At 44.9% G+C, this 22,588-nt stretch overlaps 1 protein-coding gene across 1 annotated transcript in view; it reads left to right on the top strand.

The window, feature by feature from the left end:
* bltp3a (bridge-like lipid transfer protein family member 3A) overlaps positions 1-18,303 on the top strand; it is a 238,498-nt gene extending 220,195 nt beyond the window's left edge. The window contains exon 21 of the mRNA XM_072480504.1: positions 11,395-18,303. Within this exon, the coding sequence (XP_072336605.1) occupies positions 11,395-11,511 (117 nt within the window). The 3' untranslated portion in view covers positions 11,512-18,303. The remainder of the gene's footprint in view (positions 1-11,394) is intronic.
* Positions 18,304-22,588: the final 4,285 nt, after the last annotated feature.

The following is a 22,588-nucleotide window of genomic DNA, read 5'->3' as shown; positions in this document are numbered from 1 at the left end:
GTTGTGGAATGAAGCTACTCTCGCAGCACTGTTAGAGAGGGAGTTCCAGGATTTTGACCAAGTCATAATGAAGGAATGGCCATATATTTCTACTTCAGGAAGGTGTGACTTGGAGGGGAGCTTGTAGGTATTGGTGTTCCAGTGCATTTACTGGCCTCAGTGCATTACTGCAGTGCATCTTGTCGATGGTACATTTGCTAGCCGCTGTAGACCATTGGTGGATGGGTGACCGTTTAAGTGGTGGGTGGGATGCCTATCAAGGAGGCTGCTTTGCCCTGGATGTGCCGAGCGTCTTGTGTTGATGTTTTATTCAGGAAATTAGAGAGTAATCCAGTGCACTCTTAACGTCTGCCTTGTGGGTGGTAAAAAGACACTGGGGAGTTGGTAGATAGGTAGGTCACTCAGCACACAGTAGCCATGGTATTAATGAGGCTGTTCCAGCTACGTTTCTGTTCAGTGGTGACCCCATAGTTGTTGGGAACTTGGCAATAGAAATGCCCTTGGCCAACATCAGCCTGGCCAGGGGTAAGGTTGTCTGCTTGCTACTGGAGAAGGAGGAGGGGATGCAGAGTGGGGCAGGATTCTGTTGTTGTGGCTCAACAACATAGGTAGGCCTAGAAATATGAGGTGCTGCTGACGAGGTTTGAGGAACTAGGATATAAATTAATAAGAACTTCCAAGGTGGTTGTGTCTAACAGATCAGAGTTGAATGTATGGCTGAAAGGGTGATGTGGTAGGTTGGAATTTGATTCATGAGGCACTGACACAAATATTGAAGACCCTACAATGTTTCGACAGACCGATAAATGGAAAAGTAGGGATTGGGGTTTACATAGAACATAGAACATAGAAAATACAGCACAGAACAGGCCCTTCGGCCCACGATGTTGTGCCGAACCTTTGTCCTAGATTAATCATAGATTATCATTGAATTTACAGTGCAGAAGGAGGCCATTCGGCCCTTTGAGTCTGCACCGGCTCCTGGAAAGAGCACCCTACCCAAACTCAACACCACCACCCAACACCAAGGGCAATTTTGGACATTAAGGGCAATTTATCATTGGCCAATTCACCTAACCTGCACATCTTTGGACCGTGGGAGGAAACCGGAGCACCCGGAGGAAACCCACGCAGACACGGGGAGGACGCGCAGACTCCGCACAGACAGTGACCCAAGCCGGAATCGAACCTGGGACCCTGGAGCTGTGAAGCATTGTGCTATCCACAATGCTACCGTGCTGCCCTTAAGAACAAATAAATCTACACTATATCATTTTACCGTAATCCATGTACCTATCCAATAGCTGGCTGAAGGTCCCTAATGTTTCCGACTCAACTATTTCCACAGGCAGTGCATTCCATGCCCCCACTACTCTCTGGGTAAAGAACCTACCTCTGATATCCCTCCTATATCTTCCACCTTTCACCTTAAATTTATGTCCCCTTGTAATGGTTCGTTCCACCCGGGGAAAAAGTTCCTGACTGTCTACTCTATCTATTCCCCTGATCATCTTATAAACCTCTATCAAGACGCCCCTCATCCTTCTCCATTCTAATGAGAAAAGGCCTAGCACCCTCAACCTTTCCTCGTAAGACCTACTCTCCATTCCAGGCAACATCCTGGTAAATCTTCTTTGCACCTTTTCCAAAGCTTCCACATCCTTCCTAAAATTAGGCGACCAGAACTGTACACAGTACTCCAAATGTGGCCTTACCAAAGTTTTGTACAGCTGCATCATCACCTCACGGCTCTTAAATTCAATCCCTCTGTTAATGAACCCGAGCACACCATAGGCCTTCTTCACAGCTCTATCCACTTGAGTGACAACTTTCAAAGATGTATGAACATAGACCCCAAGATCTCTCTGCTCCTCCACATTGCCAAGAACTCTACCGTTAACCCTGTATTCCGCATTCATATTTGTCCTTCCAAAATGGACAACCTCACACTTTTCAGGGTTAAACTCCATCTGCCACTTCTCAGCCCAGCTCTGCATCCTATCTATGTCTCTTTGCAGCCGACAACAGCCCTCCTCACTATCCACAACTCCACCAATCTTCGTATTGTCTGCAAATTTACTGACCCACCCTTCAACTCCCTCATCCAAGTCATTAATGAAAATCACAAACAGCAGAGGACCCAGAACTGATCCCTGCGGTATGCCACTGGTAACTGGGATCCAGGCTGAATATTTACCATCCACCACCACTCTCTGACTTCTATCGGTTAGCCAGTTCGTTATCCAACTGGCCAAATTTCCCACTATCCCATGCCTCCTTACTTTCTGCATAAGCCTACCATGGGGAACCTTATCAAATGCCTTACTAAAATCCATGTACACTACATCCACTGCTTTACCTTCATCCACATGCTTGGTCACCTCCTCAAAGAATTCAATAAGACTTGTAAGGCAAGACCTACCCCTCACAAATCCGTGCTGACTATCCCTAATCAAGCAGTGTCTTTCCAGATGCTCAGAAATCCTATCCTTCAGTACCCTTTCCATTACTTTGCCTACCACCGAAGTAAGACTAACTGGCCTGTAATTCCCAGGGTTATCCCTAGTCCCTTTTTTGAACAGGGGCACGACATTCGCCACTCTCCAATCCCCTGGTACCACCCCTGTTGACAGTGAGGACGAAAAGATCATTGCCAACGGCTCTGCAATTTCATCTCTTGCTTCCCATAGAATCCTTGGATATATCTCGTCAGGCCCGGGGGACTTGTCTATCCTCAAGTTTTTCAAAATGCCCAACACATCTTCCTTCCTAACAAGTATTTCCTCGAGCTTACCAATCTGTTTCACACTGTCCTCTCCAACAATATCGCCCCTCTCATTTGTAAATACAGAAGAAAAGTACTCGTTCAAGACCTCTCCTATCTCTTCAGACTCAATACACAATCTCCCGCTACTGTCCTTGATCGGACCTACCCTCGCTCTAGTCATTCTCATATTTCTCACATATGTGTAAAAGGCCTTGGGATTTTCCTTGATCCTACCCGCCAAAGATTGTTCATGCCCTCTCTTAGCTCTCCTAATCCCTTTCTTCAGTTCCCTCCTGGCTATCTTGTATCCCTCCAATGCCCTGTCTGAACCTTGTTTCCTCAGCCTTACATAAGTCTCCTTTTTCCTCTTAACAAGACATTCAACCTCTCTTGTCAACCATGGTTCCCTCACTCGACCATCTCTTCCCTGCCTGACAGGGACATACATATCAAGGACACGTAGCACCTGTTCCTTGAACAAGTTCCACATTTCACTTGTGTCCTTCCCTGCCAGCCTATGTTCCCAACTTATGCACTTCAATTCTTGGCTGACAACATCGTATTTACCCTTCCCCCAATTGTAAACCTTGCCCTGTTGCACGTACCTATCCCTCTCCATTACTAAAGTGAAAGTCACAGAATTGTGGTCACTATCTCCAAAATACTCCCCCACTAACAAATCTATCACTTGCCCTGGTTCATTACCCAGTACTAAATCCAATATTGCCCCTCCTCTGGTCGGACAATCTACATACTGTGTTAGAAAAGCTTCCTGGACACACTGCACAAACACCACCCCATCCAAACTATTTGATCTAAAGAGTTTCCACTCAATATTTGGGAAGTTAAAGTCGCCCATGACTACTACCCTATGACTTCTGCACCTTTCCAAAATCTGTTTCCCAATCTGTTCCTCCACATCTCTGCTACTATTGGGGGGCCTATAGAAAACTCCTAACAAGGTGACTGCTCCTTTCCTATTTCTGACTTCAACCCATACTACCTCAATAGGGTGATACTCCTCGAACTGCCTTTCTGCAGCTGTTATACTATCTCTAATTAATAATGCCACCCCCCCCCCACCTCTTTTACCACCCTCCCTAATCTTATTGAAACATCTATAACCAGGGACCTCCAACAACCATTTCTGCCCCTCTTCTATCCAAGTTTCCGTGATGGCCACCACTCGTAGTCCCAAATACCGATCCATGCCTTAGGTTCACCCACCTTATTCCTGATGCTTCTTGCGTTGAAGTATACACACTTCAACCCATCTCCGTGCCTGCAAGTACTCTCCTTTGTCAGTGTTCCCTTCCCCACTGCCTCACTACATGCTTTGGCGTCCTGAATATCGGCTACCTTAGTTGCTGGACTACAAATCCGGTTCCCATTCCCCAGCCAAATTAGTTTAAACCCTCCCAGGATATTGGTGCCCCTCTGGTTCAGATGCAACCCGTCCTGCTTGTACAGGTCCCACCTTCCCCAGAATGCGCTCCAATTATCCAAATACCTGAAGCCCTCCCTCCTACACCATTCCTGCAGCCACGTGTTCAACTGCACTCTCTCCCTATTCCTAGCCTCGCTATCACGTGGCACCGGCAACAAACCAGAGATGACCAGAGTTTAGCCCTGATAAAGGATGACAAGGACAGGGGTGTGGAAAGACCTTGGCTGGAAAGAAGAGCAAAGAGAATCAATTTGAGTAGAGATTTTAAAAAATAGCAACAGATGGAAAATACTGGTTGTAGTAGTTTATCGGCCTCCTCAGGCGACATTGTTGGACATGGTATTAATCAAGGAAAACATTCCATCTTGGGTGGGCCAGATTCAGAGTGGGGATGGGGGTTGTAACCTAAGGGTGATGATGGGAGGGCAGGGAGCACCGGGTTTCATTGTATGCTGATGACCTGTTGTAATTCATGATATTACAAAGCATGGGCAGAATCATGGGCTTACTGGAGAGGTTTGGGGCTTTTTCGGGCTATAATTTGAAATTTGGGAAAAGCGCGTGTTCCCAGTGAATGCTGCGGGGGAGGGGGGGAAACCTGCAGGAACTGCCATTTAAGGTGGCAAGGGAATGGTTCCAGTACCTGGGAATCCAAGTAATGCATGAGTGAGCCACGATGCATAGGTGGAACTTGATGGGGTTGGTGGAGGAGGTTAAGGGGGAGGTTAAAAGGTGGCTTACGCTGCACCTGATTGACGGGGAGAGTGCAGGTGGTGAAGATGACCATACTGCCATGATTCCGGTTTATGTTTAAGTCCCTCCTGTTTTCCTTCCCAAGGTCTTTTTCAGAGGGTAGATGTGTTAACCTCGAAATTTGTATGGGCAGGGAAGGTGCTGAGGGCGAAGAGGGCTCTGCTGCAGGCGGGAAGGGGGCTGGCGCTCTCAAATTTGTTGCATTACGACTGGACAACGAATGTGGAGCAGGTTAGATGATGGTGGGGAGGGATACAAGCCTGAGGGCTCTGGTGATGGCCCCGCTGCTGTTTGTCCCGAGGAAATTTACGAATAGTCTGCCGTTGGAGTTTTCAATAAAAATTTGGAACCAGCTGAGGAGGCACTTTAAACTGGGGCACATGTCGGTGATGATTCCACTGGGGGGATGGGATGTATAGGAGATGGAGGGAGGAGCGGTTAGTGCAGGTCAGGAACATGTTTGCAGAGTGACGTTTGCTGGGTTCGAGGAGCTACAGTAGAAGTTTTAGCTACCAAGGGGAGTGAGTTTAGATATTGGCTGGTGTGAGACTTTGCTCGCAAGGAGCTGCCTTTGTTTCCTCGGGTATTGGAGTATACGCTTTTGGAGAACGTTGCGCCCGGATGATTTTTTTTGGGGGGGAGGTGGGGTGTGGATGGTAGGATTGGGGACATATATGGGTGGTTGGGAGAGCAGGGCATGGCCTCAGTGAAAAGTATTAAGCAGAAGTGCGAGGAGGAGTTGGGGAGGGAGATAGGATGGGGACTTTGGTGAAAAGAAATGTGCCGAGTGAACTCAATCTCCTGTGCAAAGATGAGCCTTAATACAATTTAAGGTGGTGCACAGGGTCCACATGACTCGGGGTCTGGATGAGTGTTTGTTTTCCGGTGGTAGTGGATGGATGTGGGAGGGGGCTGGTGAACCATGCCCATATGTTCTTTGGGGGGGTGGGGTGAGGAGTTGGAGAGATTTTGGGAGGAGGTGTTTGGCAACCTCTCGAGGATTGTAGGGGTTGAGAGAAAGTCGGACACGATGGTGGCGATCTTCAGGGTGTCGGAGGTGCTGGAGCTGTTGGAGGGAAGGGGTCCGATGCCGTGGCCTTCAACTGATTGCCCGGTGACGGATACTTTTGAATTGGAGGTCGGCAACACTGTCGGGTGTGCGGCATGGTTAGGAGACTTGTACGAGTTTCTCAGGTTGCATAAAATCAAGTTTGCCCTCTGGGTCGGGATAAGGCTTTGAGGTACGATAGAAGCTGTTCGTGACTATATTTGAGGAATTGTTTGTCAAGGGCTGAGTAAATAGGGGAAAAATGTACAACTGTATACACTGTTGGATGTTGAGGCTGTGTTATTATGTTGAATAGGGTTGAAATAAAATATATATTTTTTTTAAATGAAGAAAAACTTTTACTTGTGGGAAAAGACAATATAATAATCTTGGTGGATTTGAATCTTCATATGGACTGTCCAAATTAAAGCAGTTTGGCAGGAAGTGTTTACAGAATGAATTTGATATAGGTTCCAGAACATACTCCAGGGAGATGGTGGCATAGGGTAGTGGCCCAGGTTAATGCTCTGGGGAAATGGATTTGAATCCCACCACAGCAGCTGGTGGAATTTAAATTCAATTCATAAATTTGGGATATAAAGCTCGCCTCAGTATGGTAGACTGCTATCATCAATTGTTGTATCCTTTGGGAAGGAAATTTACCATATCTATCGTCTGGCCTACATGTGACTTCAGACCCTACAGAAAAGTGATTGACTATTAACTGCCTTCCGTAATGGTCGAGCAAGCCATTCAGTTCAAGAACAATTGGGGATGAACAATACATACTGGCCTTATTAGTGACGGCCACATCCCATGAAAGAATAAAGAAATAAAAATATTCTCCCGGAGTCTAGGAGGAATTAGACTACTTTAGATCTTGCCTTTAGTAATGGTTAAGCATTCTGCCTTAACTACGTGCTTGTCTAATTTCCTGTATTAATCTGGGGTTATCCCATCTCTGGATCTGTAAAGATTTAATCACCTGCTAATGGTCGCATTCCAAGCATTGTTTGGCATCTTTGAATTTGTCTATATATATATATGTTTCTGGAACATACCTCTTCATTCACCTGAGGAAGGAGCAGCGCTCCGAAAGCTAGTGACATCGAAACAAACCTGTTGGACTTTAACCTGGTGTTGTAAGACTTCGTACTGTGCTCACCCCAGTCCAACGCCGGCATCTCCACATCATTCCTGTATTAATGCATTTTGTCACTTCACAACTGCTACTTGAGGCTGTCAGGGCTTCCTAATGCAGTTGTGTATTTTTATTCGTAGTTAGGAATGCAATGGCACATATAATAAGTTCTATGTGGCAGGCACAAAGTGATAAAGTGTGAATTTGTACACAGATGTCATCTGGCTCTTTTTATTAGAGGTTTTCAACAAAGACATTTGTAGTATGATGGAAGTATTTCTAAAGCTTTTCCAAAGTTTAATTCCAGTACACTACCTCCTCATTACGCAGTGTCCATGTCCTAACTCTTAATTGTGTGGTTAAACTAGACCCTGTGCTGAAGTGTTCAGTTACTTATTACACTTTTTAATAGTATCATACAATAATAAGTACAGGAGGCTGCCGTTGGGGCCATTGAGCCTATACTGACTCTTTGGTTGAGCTACCCAATTAGTCTCAACCCCTTTTCTTTCTCCGCAGTGCTGTAAGTGTTACCCCTTCAAGTGCTTATCCAATTCCCGTTGAAATTTACAGTTGAATCTGCTTCCACCATCATTTTAGGCAGTGTATTCTAGATCATAACTCTACATTTTATTTTTAAGTTTATTCTTCATGTATTTAAATATTTAGTGATAATTGAATGAGCGAATGTGGCTGTTTGTTGGGTTATTGCATCAGAAATTCTCTTATGAAAAATAAAACTGAATGCTGGTGTCCCCAAGTGTCCTGTACTGTTGTTACAGACCAGCTGCGGAACAACGCCAAACAGATGAGACAACTATACTATGCACACCTATATGCACACCAAGACCAGGAAGCTTGAGAAACTCGGCATCACCACCAGCAGCAACCAAGCCACCCCCCGGTACCACAGTAGAAAACAATACAGGGAAATCTATTGTCAACTTGTCGGACTACACCCTTCAACCAGACGAAATCGAAGTCCTCAGCAGAGGGCTCAGTTTCTGCACCACCACCAAAATGGACCCCATCAGTCACGCGGCAGACACGGAGGAATTCATCAGGCAAATGAGGCTCCGGGAATTCTTCCACAGACCCCAAGAGGCCAACAGCGAACCCAAGCAGACTACCAATGAACCGGAACAGCAGACCGAGAGATCTGCGGTGCGGCAACCGAAGAGGAAAGGGTCGAATTGGACCCCTCCAGTAGGCCGCTGCCCTAGACTTGACATGTATGCTCAAGCCGTCAGGAGGTGCGTCAATGCCAGATTCATCAGTCGCATTCACAAGACAGCCCCGAACGTCACCGAAGCACAACGCAATGCCATCCGCGCTCTCAAGACCAACCGCAGCATCGTCATCAAACCAACAGACAAAGGAGGGGCCACTGTCATACAGAACAGAGGACTACTGCAAAGAAGTATACCGACAACTCAACAACCAAGAACACTACAGACAGCTACCCGCAGATCCGACCAAGGAACACATCCGCCAACTCTACAGCCTGATCAAGACCTTGGATCCAGATCTTCAGAACACCCTACGTGCTCTCATCCCACGTACTCCCCGCATTGGAGATCTCTACTGCCTCCCGAAAATACACAAGACCAACACACCAGGCCGCCCTATCATTTCAGGCAATGGGACCCTGTGTGAGAACCTCTCTGGCTACATCGAAGGCATCTTGAAACCCATCGTACAAGGTACGCCCAGCTTCTATCGCGACACGACTGACTTCCTACAGAAACTCAGCACCCATGGACCAGCTGAACCAGGAACATTCCTTGTCACAATGGACATCTCGGCACTCTACACCAGCATCCCCCATGACGACGGCATTGCTGCAACAGCCTCAGTACTCAACACCAACAACTGCCAATCTCCAGACGCAATTCTGCAACTCATCCGCTTCATTCTGGATCACAACGTCTTCACCTTCGACAACAAGTTCTTCACCCAGACCCACGGAACAGCCATGGGGACCAGATTCGCACCCCAATACGCCAACATCTTTCTGCACAAGTTTGAACAAGATCTACTCACCACACAGGACCTTCAACCGACGTTATACACCAGATACATCGATGACATTTTTTTCCTTTGGACCCACGGCGAAGAATCACTGAAACGACTACACAATGACATCAATAAGTTCCATCCAACCATCAGACTCACCATGGACTACTCTCCAAAATCAGTTGCATTCTTGGACACACTCGTCTCCATCAAGGACGGTCACCTCAGCACTTTGCTTTACCGCAAGCCCACGGATAACCTCACAATGCTCCACTTCTCCAGCTTCCACCCTAAACACATTAAAGAAGCCATCCCCTATCATAGATCATACAATTTACAGTGCAGAAGGAGGCCGTTTGGCCCATCGAGTCTGCACCGGCTCTTGGAAAGAGCATCCTATCCAAGGTCCACACCTCCACCCTATCCCCATAACCCAGTAACCTCACCCAACACTAAGGGCAATTTTGGACACTAAGGTAATTTATCATGGCCAATTCACCTAACCTGCACATCTTTGGACTGTGGGAGGAAACTGGAGCACCCGGAGGAAACCCACGCGCACACGGAGAATGTGCAGACTCTGCACAGACCCAAGCTGGGAATCGAACCTGGGACCCTGGAGCTGTGAAGCAATTGTGCTAACCACAATGCTAACGTGCTGCCTGACAAGCTCTCCGTATACACAAGATCTGCTCAGACAAGGAGAAGCGTAACAGACATCTACAGACGTTGAAAGATTCCCTCGTATGAACGGGACATGGCGCTCGACTCATCGATCGATGGTTCCAACGCGCCACAGCAAAATCCGCATTGACCTCCTCAGAAGACAAACATGGGACACAACCGACTGAATACACTTCGTCGTCCAGTACTTTCAGGGAGCGGAGAAACTACCGACATCATCTTCACAACCTTCAACACGTCATCGATGAAGATTAACATCTTGCCAAGGTCAACCCCACATCCCCACTACTTGCCTTCAAACAACCGTGTAACCTCAACAAACCATTGTTTGCAGCAAACTACCCAGCCTTCAGAACAGTGACCATGACACCACACAACCCTGCCATGGCAATCTCTGCAAGATGTGCCAGATCATCGACATGGATACCACCATTACATGTGAGAACACCACCCACCAGGTACGCGGAACATACTCGTGCGACACGGCCAACGTTGTCTACTTCATACACTGTAGGAAAGGATGTCCCGAAGCATGGTACATTGGCGAGACCATGCAGACGCTGCGACAACGAATGAACGGACATCGTGCGACAATCACCAGGCAGGAATGTTCCCTTCCAGTCGGGGAACACTTCAGCAGTCAAGGGCATTCAGCCTCTGATCTCCGGGTAAGCGTTCTCCAAGGCGGCCTTCAGGACCCGCGACAACGCAGAATCGCCGAGCAGAAACTTATAGCCAAGTTCCGCACACATGAGTGCGGCCTCAACCGGGACCTGGGATTCATGTCGCATTACATTCATCCCCCACCATCTGGCCTGCGAAATCCTACCAACTGTCCTGGCTTGACACAATTCACACCTCTTTAACCTGGGGTTACCCCATCTCTGGATCTGTAAAGATTTAATCACCTGCTAATGCTCACATTCCAAGCATTGTCTGGCATCTCTGAATTTGTTGATATATATGTTTCTGGAACATACTTCTTCATTCACCTGAGGAAGGAGCAGCGCTCCGAAAGCTAGTGATTCGAAACAAACCTGTTGGACTTTAACCTGGTGTTGTAAAACTTCTTACTGTTGTTACAGCAGTTAGTTAGTGGCCGGAATTCTCTGGCCGTTGGGATTCCCTGTTCCTGCCAGCAGCACATCCCTGCCATGGGTTTCCTGGTGGCATTGGGTGGCTTCAATGGGAAATGGCATTGACAAGCGGTGGGAAGAGACAATCCTGTCGCCAGCGAACGGCGTGCTGCTGAGAAACACGCTGCTGGGGGACAAGTGACTGTGTTCAGTGTGTTCAATAACTCCTCTGTAACATTCAAACTTATAAGCTTCTAACTAGAAGAAATTAGCACTCTTTGAATAAGTTTGTTCTGAGGAAATGTAATGAAGTTTGAACACTGTTGATCTAGCAGTGTTTCACCACTCATGACATATTAAAGCTCTTTTATTGCTCTGCTACTTTATTGAGGAGATTAATGATGCTCATTATTTCTCACTCTCTTTTTCTCTCTCTCTCTCTCTCTCCAATGTTTCAAACAGAATGAGCTCCTTCGGCAGGAACTTGCCAGCATGAAAGAAGCGTTGACAAAGGCAGACCACGATCGAGAGAGATTACTGCAAGAAATCAAGAAACTGAATCCTGACTTCAAATTTTGATGGTTACTCCAACCCAGCATATTGTTGCCACTGCCAACAGCCTAAACACTATCCAATTAGAACAAACCTTACTAGGTGATTGATCACTGGAAAAAGCAGATCAGTAAAAACCTAGCATCACCAAGTGAATCTAGCAGCAATAGGCACAAGAGTGAGATTTTCGAATCTGCACAGAAGAGACCCTATTTGTATTAATCTGTGGCAAGATGACAACATCTTGATTCTTGCACGTAGCACTTTTGAAGTGTGATTATGATGGTAAGAATAATGCATCATAACTGCAAATGGCTAAGTTGGTAACCACCCTTGTTTAAAAAGTTTGGAATAGGTAGTATTATGGCAGGAGGCCTCTGGCAGCAGCAGTTGTTGTGGCGCATTTGGATGAAGGATAAGGAGGAACGTTAAGGGTACTGTGTATGTAAACTGGGAGCGGATATAAACAACAGAATAACCACTGGGTTCAGAATAACCAATACGCCATTGTAACCTTGTGCTCCCTAATATTTATACTTTGTGTACATATGCTACAAATTTTACAACTGAAGTTAATTTATAACACATATTTTGAAGCCACTTTACTACCTTGGCAGCTGTCATGGAAGTATGTTTTTTGGAGAACTTGTTCCCTGAGTAGTTGGTGCTGTTGTTGCAAGTTCTATCCACAAAATGGAAACCAGCCAATGATAATGAATTGAAACACCAGTATTAAACATTGCAAAGTCTCTTGGCATGCCAGTTAACTTTTGCTGGAGTTATCCTGAAGAACCCATGAATGTTGCAGTCGTCCTAGTTATGAATGACGTAACTAACTAACTCACAGTAATCTGCTGTGTTGGTGAGAATTCCTTGTGCAGAGCTTCCTTCTAGACTGGACAGCAGCAGGTTTGAGTTCCGGACTAATTTGTCATGCAAGTTGGCTTGCACTGATTTTCAAGTCCTGTTTTCAGCAGGACTTATCTAGTTGATGACCATGTCGCTCCACTGTGGGTAGGAATGAGGGTGGCAAACCTTGGTAAATCAGCATCCAAATAACTCAGCTTGTTGCAGATTAACATTGATCAGGTTTCTGAAGTATTCCGCAGCACACGCTGCTGCATTCCTGTTTTTTCTACTTTCCTTTCTCTCCCCCATAAAGAAGTTTAGTACAAATGAGTTTCTATTTTTTTTTAACATCTGAAAATCTAAAACTCTCAGCAAAACACGACACTGTTACTTTTAATGCACAGTTAGAATTAGTTGTGACATTTGCAAAGTAACATCAGCTGAACATAATTTTAACCTGACAGGACTGAATATGTTCTGTGCTTGTGATCTGATATATAGGCACACCGTTGTCCGATTTGTTTATATCTTCTTTATACAAGGGAGGGACTTTTACAGTGTAAAGTAGGGAGTGGTTTACAAACAGGGATAACGTATGCACTCTAGATTATTGTGCTTTGGTCAGTTAATTTCAAATGACACATTTTGCCAATGCTGTTCTGGATGCTAATTATAATTACTCTGCCATTGTCCAAATTTCCTCCATGGAGGCCAATTCATTTTACCTGCTGTAGCACATTAGATACTCAGGAGTCAATGGATGATTTGTGGTCGTAGGTGCAAAGCTTGGCACGTTTCCCTGAATCTCGTGACTAGACTTACAAAAGCAGAGACTTCATTCAGGGAAACACTATGTCTCGTCATTGACTTTTCTCTGTTAACATCCACAGTTCTTCCCAAAACAAGTTGCCACCTTAAATTGTTCTATAATCTTCAGCCCGAGGTTCTGAATGAAGTTTGATGAGATTGCTCTTTGGTTCTATGGGGTTTGCAATGCATTGTATATTGGAATCCCAACCCAGCTGAGTTCCTTGTCCTGTGTGAATTGGTCATGAATCTCCGAAATCAACAGTATTAATTGCTGTCAAAATAATTTTTTTAAAGCACCAGCATTCAACGTCTCCTGGGAGCTTTTGGGTTTTGTCTGTTTACAAAATCCTTGGAGTCAAAACAGTCCTGGTTAAACTTGAATAAACTGCAGGATCCAATTTCTTTTAGGCAGTGCAGGCTTACCACAGCTAATGCATCCCTACACCCTGTGCAGCGAATGAGAGCATCACAGAGTCTCTCTACTTCTATGTGGTTGAAGCAGTCATTCAAGCTGTCTCATTGTGAGTGCAGGAAAAACTGAGCTGCTAAAGTTCTTACATGGACAATGCTTGGATTAACAGCTGGACTTAAATGTATTGGGAGTTGCCAAATGTTATTTTTAAACTCAAGGCTAACTCGGTGTTGATAAAGACATGAAACATGTTGCTCACATGCAGATAGGGCCCAAAAATGCTCCTACCTGCTCCGTTGTAATTGCGTGCGTGTTGGCTCCTTACAGATACTTGGGATCAACAGGTCTTGTTTCAAATGAGTTTGGAGCAGCAGAATCTCCTGCTACGGTAGCTAATGATATTGTGTGTGTTTGTTATTGTCAGGTTTATTATATGTACAGCTTCGCTAGAATCCGTCAGTTTTATAACAGTAGACATTAAATTATGATGCATTTCAACTGACAAAGTGTCAACAAACTGTCTTTGGTCAATTTCCAGCTGATGAGCAATAGAAGAGGAAAGTTGCTCGGTGGTCATATTTGCTATTAAAGTAGGCTTTAGGTTGTAGGGACGATGCTCATTTTTGCTTACCGACGATCACTTTTTAAAGGAGAAGTTCAAAATGTTTTTTGATCATATTGCTGTAATAGTCATTGCAAGTTCATTTTTGTTACACCAAAGGTGGGGACAGAGAGAAGTATTTTAATGTCTAAAATGGAATGTGTTAAAGTATTTGTAACCCAAACTAAGTTAGCAAATCTCAAATAAGTAGCTACAGCTACAGTTTCTGCTCCTTTTCCATCATGACTAAAGTGCATGTATGTTAATGCTGGGTGATCAGGCTCCTTTGTGATGCCCTCTGTAGATGATTGACCGATTGGCAGTTATTGTCTTGGATTCATGTGAAGAATGGCCACTTGGCTGGGTACCTGAGGGCTCCAATGCCAGTAAGTAAGCAAGAACTGGAAGGTTGTAATATTTATGTGGCTACTGGAGGGATGCAGTGCCTGTGTAACAATGCTGGGTATGAATTTGTATGCACTTTCTCATTTTGTTCACGTTGCAAAATCGCTACTCTAGATTCGGGTTTTTCTTTTATCACTGTAGAAAACTTAAATCTTCTCATTCTCTTCCCAGAGGCATCACTACATTGATCTTGCTAACTACAGAGCAACATGCCCTTTTGAAACCACAACAAAATTTTGATTGATTTACAATATTCTTTCCTGCTCCCCGCTCTTCCATTCTTCCTCAACGGAGGTAGGGAATGGATGTATTTTTGGTTGCTGTTTCTAACCACTTGTGATTAGAAGCGAGGCATTGCAGGCTGGCCACACTGAATGTAACAGTGTTGCCCTTTCTTTGGAGATGTCATTCGCCTCCATTAAGCTCAGCTTTTTGCTTCGACACGGTAGCACAGTGGTTAGCACTGTTGCTTCACAGCGCCATGGACGCAGGTACGACTCCCGGCATGGGTCACTGTCTGTGCGTAGTCTGCACGTTCTCCTCTTTTCTGCATGGGTTTCCTCCCGGGTGCTCCAGTTTCCTCCCGCAAGTCCCGAAACACGTGCTGTGAGGTGAATTGGAAATTCTGAATTCTCCCTCTGTGTACCCGAACAGGCGCCGGAGTGTGGTGACGAGGGGCTTTTCACAGTAACGTTATTGCTGTGTTAATGTAAGCCGACTTGTGACATTAATAAATATTATTATTATTATATCAGAATTTTGAATAACTCTGTTCTTGGAGACAAACTGAATTTGTGTTTCAAAAATGTGCACTCCCTAAATCCTGAGCTTTCCCACTGCTATGTGTGGCGAATGATGAGAAAAATCTCTAATGAGAGGGTAACCTGTTGCCATAGCTCTGTCATGTTCTTTCATTTCTCATTTGAATTCCGTCCCCTCCTCCTACCTCACGTTGCCTCTTCCCATCTGAATATTGAACTGGGAAAACCACAATTCTCTTCTCCACCCTATTATTTGTTAAAGTGGAAATAGCAATTGTCATCTACATCCATCAAGCTGGACTTCTGACATTGTAAGGACTAATTACTTTATAAATCAACTTGTGAATTTGTTTCTTTGTGCCTTTCTTGGTTAAAGTTCAGCTTTTGAGAGGAGATTTGCTAATGTAAGTCTGAAAACATAGATATTATTGCCTGCCAAGAGTTATGTAATCAGGGTCGGAACTGAGAATGACGAAAGAGCTAACTTTAGGAATTGCACATGTTCAGTGTTTTCTGAATAAACAACCAACCTGCTGGCAGTATTAACGGAATTCGATAGTTGGAATTCCTGGTTTGATTAGTGATTTTGTATTAACGCAGAACAAGAAATAAATTGATTTTCAGTTGCGTTTACATTTTGCCCAATGGCATATTTAAATAATTACATTGTAATGTACTTGGCTTCTTTAACTATTTCCCAAGTCATATAAGTCAATCTTTCAGAGTTTAATTTATTACTGAACCACCCTTGATTTTGTTACAACGATTAAATCCAAAGGTGGAATACAATTGCTGTCCCTATTTTGGTAATTTATCTCCTCAAACACAATCTTTTGGCTGCAACGTTTTTGTTGAATAGAAGCTTACTTGTTCCAGCTTTTTCTAGTTGTAACCGAGCCATTTGAACTTTGGACAAGTAATTATTCTGTTCTGAGCAACTTTTAAAGTTAACACATGCTACTATTGGTTAACTGTAGTGGCTCTGGAATGCCGACCCCAACTTAGTTGTGTGACAGAATCACTCATTATTTCAGGGAAGAATTACATTGTGTTGTATTTGGAAGTCAGGAGTTTAAAATATAATGGCACTGGTATAAACTTTCCTGTCTACAGCGAAAGTGCCTAACTTTACACTTGAAGACTGGAATTTGAGAGACCAAGGTGTGTTGATGGATCTCTTATTAATGAGCTATTCATTTCTTGATGTGAAGCAAGAGTCTCATCTTTTGACCAGAAATAATGAATCTGCCCTTTAAAACACTAAGATATCAATTAATACTTTAATGTGTTTACTTTTGTGATATTCTGCAACGAGAATGTCTCTGGATGCAATAAACTTCTATCGAGTGAGTCCTTCTGTGGAGATTTTTAACCAGAATCAAAATATGCACAAGTCCTTGGATTCAAGTGGTTAATTTCTCTTCCTGAAAGTTCAGTTACTTTGATGTAAACTCCTTCTCCTAGTCTTGTGCCCACCTACCAGTCTGTCCTTGCTGAACAATGCGATGCCTGTTGAAGCGAGAACTTTTCCTTCGTTGGCACAACTTAACTGCTTTTTCTTTTGTTCCCCCCTCAACTGGGGACAAAGGCTCCCCATGAGAACTCGAGGACTATGAATATAACCCCTGCACCAGCAGACTCTTGTACCGTACATGAGAACCAATAATATTGCACTGCCCTAATTTGTTAAAGGTATATGGATTATTGTAATAATTTACTGGCAGTCGGAATCTTTCTAATCACCTTCAACAGCAGGGCTGAGCTATACCTCTGCTGAATGAAGTAATTTTTGTGTGCACATACTAAAATCTACCAGAGTTTTTCTAAATACTGCCACTGTATTTTGTAATCAAATGCTGTGTAATGTTCTATGTATACAAAAGCACAACTGTTTTAGTAAATCTGAACTGTTAAATTCTGACTTCCCTTCTCTACTGCATCTTGCATACTATTCTATGGTCTGGTTAATTCTTTTTGCAATGCGTGCAAGTGGCATACTTTGCTTTGTATTTAAGTCAGTTGATTTCAAACTAGCGCTTCACTAGAAAGTTCAACAAGACCCAAAAGGCAAGCTACTTTCCACAGCAGCTATGTGGAAATGGGCTGCATACATGCAAACATTTCAAGTTTAACATCTCACTGAGGTTAAATCTTGACAAAGCCTTTGAATTAGAGAACTGGTATCCTCCTTATCCATCTTTGGAAAAACAGTCCCAAAGTGCTTACCTCCAAAGGAGTGCCCCAAATGCTGAAACTGTGTTTATCTTGAAGCATGTGGAAAAAATGTGAACCACAAAAAATCTAAATTTAAATGGGAAGGAAGATAATTTTTTCAGATCTCTGAATTCATTATTTTACTCTCAGCTTCTGCTTTGATCTGAGCTTATCAGCATTAATATTTTTATGCCGTATTTTGTGACGGTGCAGACAGAACTTGTATTACTGTCCCTCCTTGACCCTTTCTGGTGCACTTTTTTATGGTTTTGGAAAGGCTCATTGTATTTTGATGACCATTTCTTGTCACCATCAGAAGCCAGCATTTTTCCAAAATATTGTAATACTGAATAATCAAATGCCTCAGTGCAGTAAAAGTCAAGGAGTAGTAATAGGAGTGATATGAAAATCCATTTCCGGTTTCATTTGTGTGTCATTTATTGAGGGTGCAGAGGTCTTCAGGAGTTACAACAAAATGTAATGTAAGCAGCTGAAACTTGATTAAACTGGTTATGCTTGACTAAAGGCACACCCAACATTTTGCTCATAAAAATATTTTAGTACTGTACAGTTAATGCATGCATGAGCATTGCAACACGGTGATAAAACTTCCAGTTCAGTGGTTTAAAATGTGCGTTTGAGGCATTCGTGTTGAAATTCTGCTGTGGTGTTTTCAGTTCCGCATTTAGAGCCACTCTTGTACATGTTAATGACTGGTTCTGTGAATCAGTATTGTTAAATATTTTTTAAATAAATTAACATCATAAGTTTTGAGTCCCTGGTTTGTTGCTTAAATAATGTGCCTTTGTCACCTAAGTATTCAAACTGGAGTCAGTGGATTCCCCTTGCGTTATGGACAGGGAGAGCTGATGGGATGATACCCCATTTCCTCAACTATTGGCTCACTGCTACAAGACATATATTGGAGGAGTATTTAAAATATTTTGAGTGTTGTGATTTTAAACGCAACAGGCTTTCTGGTAAGTTTAAATCAAAAGAAAATGTCAGCTCAATGAAACATCCACTCCTCAAATACACAAGATGAGTTCCAGAGATGATGTGTTGCGGGCCACGCTGATGTTCTCTGCAAGGGTATCCCAACTTGGAACACCGGTTTGTCGGGGTGTATAGTTTTGATTTCAGAATGGTGTAAGGACTCAAGTGAAACTCCAGAGACAGTAAGCAATCCAGTCGTCTTGTGACAGTTATTAAACATTATTTATTAAATTAAAGACAAATATACATGAACAGGACCTCCACGCGAAGAAAATTAAGTATATGAATTACTAAACCCCATGTACCTCTTGTTCCAAAATATATCTACGATCCCTGCACTATTAAGACTTCCCCTTTCCCCAAACAACATCCCAATCCAATAGATCTATAAGTCAAAACCAGCATATAGTTCCCACGCAATACAGGGATGCTGGTCAAGTTGGGAAATGTGTTCTCCTTGTCCAGTGAAGATATGCAATCTGCATTTACTTTTTTTAACATTTTCATCAAAGTTACACCCACCAACAAATAATCAACAATAACAAATACAATGGCAATCCCCTGGCCAACAATCCCTTTGTCCCAAACAGCCCCCAACATTTTAAATACAAAACACCAAAGAAAAGGAATCAGAATCCACCATCAACCCATACATAATCACCAATAACTTATACATTCAAAACCCAACCCTCCCCGCACTCCTCCCCCGCCCCCCCCCCCCCGTTCGATGTCATCCAATTCTTGAAAATGCATGATAAACAAAGCCCATGAGTTGTAGAACCCATCCATCTTTCTCCTCAACTCGAACTTCACTTTCTCGAGCGTTAAGAACTCCAGGTCCATCTGCCATGCCGATGCACAGGGCAGAAAAGCTGACCTCCACCCAACAGGACCCGCCTTGGGGCGATCAATGAGGTGAAGGCTGAGACATCTACCTCCACACCCACTTCCAACCTGGCTGATCCGGCACCCTGAATGTGGCTTCTAGGGGACCCGGTTTGAGTCTCACGTGCACCAACTTCAAGATTACCCTGAAGACCTCCCTCCAATACCCCTCCAGTTTTGGACAGGACCAAAACATATGAACGTGATTTGTGCCCCCCCCCTATTTTTTTCACAAGTACACAAGGTGGGGAAGGCAGTGCTTCCAGGTCTAGTAAGGGCAGAATACTCCACGATCATAATCTACGACCACGCTCCACACTACATGGATGTGATGTTGGAGATGGGCAATGCCCCCCCACCCCCCACCCCTGCGGAGGTTGGACATGACCTTCCTGGCCGACAAGGTTTTCAGCCAGAAAATATCACAGATCATGGATGAGTACACAGCTAACAACCGGAACGAGGAGGTCTCAACCCTCCACATTCTGGGAGGCATTGAAGGCTGTGATCAGAGGAGAAATTATTGGCTACAAGGCACACCGGGACAGGGAAGAGAGGGCTGCTAGGCAACAACTGATCGACTCCATTCTGGAGGTAGACACAATACTGAGGCCCCGGCTCTGGAGCTTCTGGCAGAGAGGAAAAAGCTATAAATGGCCTTTAACCTGCTGTACACCAGGAAAGCAGTGCACCAACTCCGCCAGGCATTGGAGCCCTTTTATGAACAGAGAAAACCAGCTGAGAAAGCAGGCAGCCACAAGGGAGATAGCGCAGGCGGAAGATAACAAAGGTGGACTGGTAGCCAAACTGAAAAGTCAATGAAGCAGTCAAGGCCTTCTACCGGGGGCTATACACCTCCAAACCCCTCAACGGGGACTCTGGGATGAAACAGTTCCTCGATGGACTGGACATTCCAGTCTTGGGGAAGATGGGAGGAGAGGGCTGGAAGCACCGCTAGAACTGGGAGAAGTTATGGAGAGGATCAGCTCCATGCAGATGGGGAAGGGGCCGGGACCAGATGGATTCCCAGTGGACTTTACAAAAAATCCATACTGATCTATAGCCCCAAGGCCGCCATTAACTCGGTCGACAAAATAATCCTGCCGTTTGTGTGGGGGAAGAACCCAAGGATCCCCAAAAAGGTCCTGCAGAGAAAAAGACGCATGGGGCTCCTGGCCCTCCCAAGCCTACAATATTACCACAAGGCAGCCACAGCAGAGAGAGAAGGGATGGAGGAGAGCTTCTGCACCGGGAAGACCCTCCAAATCCTCACCACGGCGGCACTCCCATCCCCGCCAGCCAAACACTCAACAAGCCCAGTGGTGGCAGCCACACTCCAAACCTGGAATCAAATAAGACAGCACTTCTAACCAAAATGTCCACGATGACCCCCATCTGCGGCAACCACAGGTTTGGGCCAGCCATGTTGGACTCCACCGTTAAGAGGGACACTGACTGCTAGGGACTTCTATACGGAGGACCGACTACTGACATTAGAGGAACTGACAGAAAAACTACAACTACCCAATGGGAACGAACTGTAACACCTACAGGTAAAGAACTTCCTCCACAAGGAGATGACAACATACCCACTGACCCCGAGGCATTCAATGTTAGAGTAACTACTGGACACGAACAATCCGGGAGGGGGAAACTGCGGGGACCTGCAAGGATGACTAATAGAAGGGGCACACTTCCCACTGGATAAGACATGGGAAAAAGACGCGGTTTGAAATAGGGTGGGGACTCTGGAGCAAAGCACTGAACTGGACCAACTCCACCTCCACTTGCGCAAGGCTAAGCCTCATACAGCTGAAAGTTGTGCACACAGCACACCTAATCAGAACCCAAATTAGCATGTTCTCAGAGGTGGAGAACAAGTGTGAACGGTGCCAAGGAGGTCCGGCCAACCACACCCACATGTTCTGGGCGTGCCCAAGACTGGCCAGGTACTGGACAGCCTTCTTTGAAGCAATGCCCAAGATTGTGCGGGTGAGGGTGGAACCAAGCCCGAAAGTGGCAGTTTGGGGTATCGGACCAGCCAGAACTATTTCTGGGGAAGGAGGCCAATGTTCTTGCCTGAGCCTCCTTAATTACCCGCCGAAAAATCCTGCAGTTAGCAATAAACAATGCCACCCAAAGCTGTAGACTGGCTGGCCGACGTGGCAGAATTCCTCCACCTGGAGAAAAATAAATTCACCATCCGAGGGTCGGAAGAGGGCTTCCTCAAGACATGGAAGCAATTCAGCAACTTGTCCCAATACCTGTTTGAAGCCAACAGCCAGTAAGAGCGTGGGGAGGCGGCGGGGCCACCTCGGGTACTAGAGAATAGAGAAAGGGGGGAGGGTAGGGAGAGGGGATGGGATTGGGGAGGGGGGAAGGAAACAGCAGGAATAGACAACAGAAGGAAGGGGGGGTGGGAAACAAGGCCACAAAAATAGGACCCTGTGGTAGGGACCAAGGTCCCAAGTCAGAATAGGGGCCAGCCAAAGCTGAACAGCCCGGTACGGGGAGGGTACCAAACATTCTAGCCGACAAACAAACAGAACAAGTTGCATAACCTAGGGCTCTGCCGGGGCTGGACTAACAAACCAAGATGACGGGGAAACACCTAAACAGGGGAGGGGGGAGGAGAGGGCGGGGCCATCCAACAAGGTTGGGAAGGGGGCTATTCATATGTAAATACTATAAGACATAGCAGAATTAGGCCACTCGGCCCATCGAGTCTGCTCCGCCATTCAATCATGGCTGATATTTTCTCATCCCCATTCTCCTGCCTTCTCCCCATAACTCCTGATCCCCTTATTAATTAAGAACCTATCTATAAATACACGATGATCTCTTTCTTTAAACTCTGTAAAAACTGCAACATTTTCAATAAAAATATATTTTTTAAAGAATTCTCAACAAAGATGTATTCTATTGAGAAAGCAACGCTACAAGAAAGATGAATTATCTGTGGCTAAGGAAGTTAAAGATGGTATCAATTATGGAATCACAGAATGGTTACAGTGCAGGAAACCATTCAGCCCATTGTGTCCATCCTGATGCAGTACACGAGCAACACAGATGGTCCTGTTCCCCTGCTTTTGACCCCATAGCTCAGCAAATTGAAAGAAAAGGCATACAATATTGTGAAGATTGGTGGTTGGCCAGAAGACTTGGAAAATG

This window comes from Scyliorhinus torazame, chromosome 17, assembly GCF_047496885.1.
Source record: "Scyliorhinus torazame isolate Kashiwa2021f chromosome 17, sScyTor2.1, whole genome shotgun sequence".
Taxonomy (NCBI): Eukaryota; Metazoa; Chordata; class Chondrichthyes; order Carcharhiniformes; family Scyliorhinidae; genus Scyliorhinus; species Scyliorhinus torazame.
The sequence above is the reverse complement of the archived record's forward strand: the minus strand, read 5'-3'. Positions and strand labels throughout refer to the sequence as shown.